At 40.1% G+C, this 7,345-nt stretch overlaps 1 protein-coding gene across 1 annotated transcript; it reads right to left on the bottom strand.

Annotated features, from left to right (window-relative positions):
• Positions 1-858: 858 nt before the first annotated feature.
• LOC119411782 (green-sensitive opsin) lies at positions 859-3,391 on the bottom strand. Its single transcript, XM_037678707.1, has 5 exons — positions 2,931-3,391; positions 2,622-2,790; positions 1,715-1,880; positions 1,391-1,630; positions 859-1,304 (listed from the first exon to the last, which is right to left on the bottom strand). The coding sequence occupies exons 1-5, from the start codon at positions 3,313-3,315 to the stop codon at positions 1,206-1,208; spliced, it is 1,059 nt and encodes a 352-aa protein (XP_037534635.1). The 5' UTR covers positions 3,316-3,391; the 3' UTR covers positions 859-1,205.
• Between the last annotated feature and the right edge of the window lie 3,954 nt (positions 3,392-7,345).

Genomic DNA, 7,345 nt, shown 5'->3' with positions numbered 1-7,345 from the left:
TGCAAATAAAGGTTGAATTGAAAATTTTAAATCACGCATACAGTTTTAAATCCTACACAAAAATTTGTTGCACATTTTGAGGCTAACTAAAGGGAGTTAATGTGACACATCAATAAAAATGAGCTTGATTCTTATAACAGATATGCAATTAGTATAGACAGAGCTAACACAGATAACAAAGGAACTTGTTTTTACTGTTGTCACACTAGTTTATCTTCTCTTTTTAGTTGGAGTATGAGATAAAGACCAACATTTTTATATTATAATTTGAAACTTTTTTTAAATGCATGTTAGATTAACAAATAAAAGTTGATGACTTATTTCTTGCTCATGCAATGAAGTCTTCTTGCAATGTATAACAATTAGCATTTGATGTGAAATCAGATTTAGGGATCTAAGATATGATAAGTAATCAAACAAACATTTTCAAACCTACATTTGAAAGTAATATAAGATCAAACCTTTGTAAACAAATGTACGCTGTAAACACCAGGTTTGCTGAAGTAGGGTTCTGTGGAAATGTTTTAATGTAGGTGAAGCTTTAGTCAAGGGGATAATAGACAGCAGAACTTTATGACTTATTGATTCTAAAATCTAACAAAAAATCTTTGAGGTAAATCTGTTTGCTTCTAACATAGCGACTAACTAGCATCAGTTTTTTAAGAATGCGAGGGACTCTGATTTTGAGTCAAATGATTATTGTTTTCACTGAGAAAATACTTGGGGTGTATTTTCATTATAGGAACCTTGGGTAATCTAAAAACACAAATTAATGAGCAGACCACTGTATTTTAATGCGTTCATTTATTATCTATTCAACAATATTTCTTTTTGTTTGTGTTTTATTTAATGCATGAAAATAATTCCACTGGTAAACAAACACATACATTTTCCAACATTTGACTGCGCATTCAGATGTTCAGAGGTTTACAGTTTACCCTAACTTTTGTCTCTCTCTCTCATTCAATCATACACTCACAAACACACACCCAAATACTGTAGAGAAAAGCTTTCCAAATAAATGTACACTTGCTACTTTGCACACATGACCAGGGGAGATAGAATTCCTTTGCAGAGCTGTTGAGTCCATGAATACATTTGGCAAAGTTCCAGACTCTTTGAGTGTGCTCATTTCAAATCTGAAACCAATCATTGAGGAATGTCCATAAAAGTGAAGAAGACGTCCTGGTTAAGACACATGATCCTTAAGCAGCGGTTGAGACTTCTGTCTTGCTTGCTGAAACTGAGGTCTCGTCCTCCACCATGCCGCCCATTCCAACAGTGGATAGCATGCAGTTACGGAACTGAAAAACAAAGCAAGGAAAGCACTTTAGGACATCTCACATACATTTTGACATACTGTATAGAGAAATCTATAAAGTAGGCTAACCTGTTTGTTCATAAGCACATAGATGACAGGGTTATACAGTGCAGAGCTCTTTGCAAAGAAAGCAGGGATAGAAGCAGTCAAGGCAGTGAAAGCAGCTCCTTTATTCATAAAGATCCAACCAGCAAAGGTAGCATATGGAGTCCACGCTACCAGGAAGCCCAGGACCATCAGGACGCACATACGTGTTACTTCCTTCTCAGCTTTCTGGGTAGATGCTGAGTCCTGCTGCTGAGCTGCTGCCTGTGGAGTTTAGTTAGGTAAGATGTCAAACAAGAAAAGCTAAATTCACTCAGAAACTTCAGTTGATAGTTAAACCCTACTTACAGCTTTTACTGTCAAAACAAGGCTTCCATAAGTGAAGAAGATCAGGAAGACAGGAGTGAAGAAGTGAACGACAAACATGTAGATGACGTACGACTCATTGTTGAAGCCTGGAGCTAAGGTGTAGTAGTCAGGTCCACAGGAACACTGCATACCCTCAGGAATGTACCTGTAAAAGGTTTAAAATATATATTCAATTATTTATTCTAAGAAATCAAGAATTACCATTTTCATCTTTAAAATATGTGCTTTTTCATAATAAGCAATAAAACAATAAGTGCTATGTGTTGTCATCATTGTATATTCCCATACTATGGGGAAATTAGTTCTCTGTATTTTACTCATTGCACCTGGGATGCTCTCAGGTGGAGCAGTGGGCAGCTATGTAAGTGTCCAGCAATTAAGGATCGGGTGTCTTGCTCAGAGACACCACGGCATGTGGGAATGGCTGGGGATCAAACCTGGGACTTTAAGGTCCCGAGTCGGCTGATCTACCTCTGCCCCAATTACAGAAGTTATTCCCATACATATCAGTTCCCAAAACACAAGATAATTATAGCAGAGGCTTGTGACACAAAACTTTAGAGGTTTAAGTATAAAACCATTGCAGAAAACTATTTAAACAAGGGCATAACGACAATCCAAACAGACCTTACTGTAATATATTGTATTTTTATTCATATGGGTTCATTTAATTTTTTTACTGGTAACAATTCTAGAAAACATGGGCTAGTTTCAATCCTTTTATTTTAAACATGTTTTCTAAAGACTTTTTGGGAACCCTTATTAAATGTTTCATGACTCACAGTGGTATTCTGAACCAAACATTAGAAACCCATTTTCTAGAAACTTTACTGAATGGTTTGAAGTCCCTTTAAGCAATGTTTGTTTTAAAAATATAGGATTTTACCTGGACCACCCAAAAAGTGGGGGTGCAGCACAAGCAAGAGCCATGAACCAGGTGAAAAGGACTCCAGCTCCAGCATGGGTTCCGGAGAATTTGAAGCTCCCCATGGGTTTGCACACAACAATATACCTTTCAATAGCCAGAACAACCAGGGACCAGAGGGAAATTTGCCCTGCAGGGATGGAAAACATAGAGACACGCTTTACTTTTACTGCTGTTAATTGTACACATATAAAAATATAATAATAACACAGTTTATGATTCCTAAACAATTGTTTATTTATCTGAATTATCTTGCTTCTTTTGTGTTACCTCCAAGTGTGGCCAAGAATCCTTCAATAGTGCACGTAGTGGGTCCAAGAATGAAATAGCCATTAAAAGCAGATGTGAAAGTGATGGTGAAGCCGAAGAGGCACATGATAAGTCCAGCTACAGCCAGGTTCACCAGGATGTAGTTGAGAGGCTGACGGAGCTTCTTGTTCTGAGCCGTTACAAACAATGTCAGTCCATTGATGGGAGTCCCAGTGCAGATCAGGAAGAACATGTAGAAAGCTAGACACTTGTAGACCATTGAATCCACCATATAGTACTGAGGGTATTCAAAAGGGCTTCTAACAATTCCAGTCCTGTTGGACATGGGAATGTAGAAGTTGTTGCCCTCAGTGCCATTGGCATAATATTCTCCATCCCAACCCATCTTTAGTTGCCTTCTTTCCTAGAATTCTAGTTATTGAAGAAATGCCAACAGTGTCAGAGCAGCGATAGCCAACCCTACATTCATAGTTAATGTTGATGTGGCTGTTTTATACCTGGTCAGGGTTAACCTCAAATTAAGAAAATTAGATTAGGGGTGGATTGTGGGGAAGTGAACAGCTCAAGTCTGACTGATAATTGACTTTAAGAAAGCATCACTGGGCAATGACCTTAAGGCGAATCTGTTTGGCATCCAGCCAACATTTAAGAAGATGTTTAGGTATCCTGATGCATGTTCATTAATCCAGGTAGAAACAGTATATTAGCACACATGACCTGAAATACAGGTTTTAAATCTATTATAGCAATCAGAAGTTGCAGATAATGCATTAGTTGACACACAGTTACAGCATACAGTACATCTGACTGAGAGACTGTTGTAAGCATATAGTCCCTATTTAAAGGCTGATAGTGGATTTCACTGCTGAGAAACACCACAAAATAATTCTCCTGCAGGTGACTGTATCATCTCTGCAATAAAACATTACTGCAATCATGTTCTTAAAACTAGAGTTTCTCAATACTAAACAGAAAACAGAAAACACAGTAGAAACATTTAAATTTCCAATAAAATAGAACAATATGAGCATTATGCTTAGTGTGACTTCACGCTTGTGTCTGCAATAGCTCAGTAGTTAGTTTGCTTATGTGACCGCTACAGAAGGGAGCAACCGTACAAAAACAACAACAGTTTGACTTCATGCTTGTTTAAGGATGCAGAGCACCTAAAGGTTGTTTATCACAGCACCCCCACTCTTACTTTCTACCCAATTCACCCTGCACTAAACCCTAACTACTCACCTCACAGGTGGTGGGTTGACATGGAGATAACATCCTGCATTTTCCAGGCTAGACCTGGCTGATCCTTCAGTCGAAACAGCCTGGCGCTCACTGTGAGCTTTGCATTACACAGTTATTTACATAGAATTCTATGTTTATTGTTTGCAAGCATGACGGCTCAGTGGTTAGCACTGTTGCCTCACAGCAAGATGGTCCTGAGTTCAATCCCCCAGTTGGACTTGGGGTCTTTCTGTGTGGAGTTTGCATGTTCTTCTCGTGCTGGCGTGGGTTTTCTCTGGGTACTCCGGTTTCCTCCCATAGACCAAAATCATACATGTTAGGCTGCTTCAGGCCCAGGCCTCCCTTGCAAAAAGAGATCTGTGATCTCAATTGGATTTGCCTGGTTAAATAACTGTTAAAAATAAAACTAGTGTCAGCAGCAGCAGCTTTCTGTAGCAATTCAGGTGTAGCACAGACCATTTTCATCCATTCATGTCACCTGAACCACTTCCACTGAGAATGCTGTTTGAATTATTGTTTTTCCAAAACTGGCAGCAGTGTGAAGATTTATAAAATAGTGTTTACATGAACTATGACTTTTCTGAGACTGTAGTTGTTTCAAGACTGCAGCAAATCATTTTGTTTTTTTGGACCCTCTCAGATAAGCCATTTTAAGTAAATAGTTTGGTTTTGAACAATTCAGAATTAAGGGAAGGTTAGGCTGAGATTGCTGAGATTACAAAAGCAAATGCATTTACAATATGTAAGTTCACTTGAAAAGATCTTAAGTATCACATCAGGTAAATATTCAAATGTATTGTTCCTCTTTATATTTTTACCAAATTGATGCAAACAATTTTGTGACAGAATCTTTTCAAGGATTCAAGGTTCTTTATTTGTCATTTGCACCACATGTGGTACATGTGGTGAAATGAAATTATGTACACAGGGTCCCAGTTGCATCCAACAATAAAATGTAAAAGAAAAACAATAATAAGATTTAAGATATGAACTAAGAAAAACATCAACTAAATATACAATAAGCACTAATAGCATAAACACATTACGCCGAACAGCAGCACAAACACGAGTCTGTATGAGCAGACGAGCACGCATGAACACAGCAACATGAAACAGATCAGCAGCAACATGATGTAATTTTTTTCACAGTTATTATCCTGATTAGAGATTCATGAGTCTAACAGCCTCAGGGTAGAAGCTGTTCCTCAATCTAGTGGTTCTACACTTAATGCTCCTTAACTTCCTTCCTGAGGGAAGCGGGGCAAAAAGTGTCTGTGCTGGGTGAGTGGGGTCCTTCATGATGCAGGTGGCCCTCTTCCTGCATCTAGAGGTGTAAATGTCTGTGATGGTGGGGAGACTGACTCCAACAGACTTCTGTGCAGCCTTCACCACTCTCTGCAAAGCTTTTCTTTCTGCAGCTGTGCAGCCTCCATGCCACACATTGATGCTGGAACACAAGATACTCTCCACTGCACACCTGTAGAAGGAGGTGAGGACTGAGCTTCCCAGACCAGCTTGTCTCAGCCGGTTGAGGAAGTAGAGTCTCTAATGAGCTTTCTTGATCAGGCTGGAAGTGTTGTTGCCCCAGCTGAGGTTGTCATTCAGGTGAACACCCAAGTACTTGTAGCTGGAGACCACTTCCACTGCAGATCCTCTTATTTTTATGGGGGTGTAGGTGTGTTTGTTCCTTCTGACATCCACGATCATCTCTTTTGTCTTCTTCACATCAATGTGAAGGCATAGGCATTGCAACCATTATATGTGAAGGGGACAAGTCCCCCCCACATTAAAAAAATGTTCATTTGGACACCCCCCCCCCCCCCCCACACACACACACACACACACACACACACTTTTACTATGAAACATTAGTTCAGGCGGTGCAGTTTCTCTTTCTTTGTGAACAAATCCATTCCACTTGATCAATAGGAGAATACTCAAGCCACTAAAACTCCACTCCAGGTTTTCCTGGTTACCTCCAACTCTACACACAGAGCAGAAATTGTGCAAGCAGCAGCTGCTGAGTCTTCTGCTTCGGCAGACAACGCACAAAGGTGGAGGAGATGGCGACACCTCTGTGTTGCTCGCTCGCCAGTTTAGCGAGCTTAGTGCAGGCAGTTGTTGGCCAGGGGTGCTACTCATAAACATATATTCATGGTAGGAGGATGCTTGAGAGGAGCGCTACATCTGTAGCATCTTAGCTTAGCAGTAACTGACGCTGTAAGACACTGCAAGTGTAAGAGACGCTGTGTGTTGAGGTGCATTAAAGTTGAAATGTCTTTAAAACCCCACACCTTATTGTCCTCAAGCTTCATTAGAAACATAATTTAGATGAGTAGTGTTGAACACAAGTAAAAAAGTCCAGTGGTGATGTTTTTTTTATTTCTCTATGAAGACAAATAGTGCCGATCTGAGGCTCTGTGTTAAAGTGTATTAAAGTTAAAATGTCTTTAAAACCCACAGCTGAATTTACACAAACTTGATGAGAAACATGCTTTAAATGTGTGGAATTAAAGGAAATATAGGTGAAATGCTGCTTTTTTTTGTACATTAGTGTACACTTCTTTGAGCGCACATGCGCGTGTGTGCACACACCTACACACATCATTGTGTCCCCCCCACATTATGGATGCTTCTGACGTCCTTGTGTGAAAGCTATTCTCTTTGCACCAGCTCTCCAGGTGTTCCACCTCATGTTGCTGGACTCGTCATTGTTTGTGATACATCCCACCACCATTTATCATCTGCAAACTTTACAATATGTCAGCCTGGATGGGTAGCTGCACAATCATGTGTGAGCAAAGTGAATAGGAGAGGCCTCAGCACACATCCCTGAGGAGAGCCAGTGCTGAGGGTTATGGTGGAGGACGAAAAGTTGTGAATCCTCACAGACTGAGGTCTGTTTGTTAAGAAGTCTAGGATCCAGTTGCAAATAGAGGGGCTTAGCCCTAGTGTGAGTAGTTTGTCCATCAGGGTATGGGGGATCATGGTGCTGAAGGCAGATGTGAAGTCCACAAAGAGCATACGGATGTAGGAGTCCTTCTGCTCCAGGTGGTTGAGCGCAGTGTGGACCACAGAGATGGCATCCTCTGTTGAGCGGTTCTCACGGTATGCATACTGATGAGGGTCCTTGTTGATGTTGATGGTTGTTTTGATGTGAGTCATGAACAGTT

This window comes from Nematolebias whitei, chromosome 7 (assembly GCF_014905685.2).
Source record: "Nematolebias whitei isolate Nwh7 chromosome 7, NemWhi1, whole genome shotgun sequence".
In the NCBI taxonomy this organism is placed as follows: Eukaryota; Metazoa; Chordata; class Actinopteri; order Cyprinodontiformes; family Rivulidae; genus Nematolebias; species Nematolebias whitei.
The sequence above is the reverse complement of the archived record's forward strand: the minus strand, read 5'-3'. Positions and strand labels throughout refer to the sequence as shown.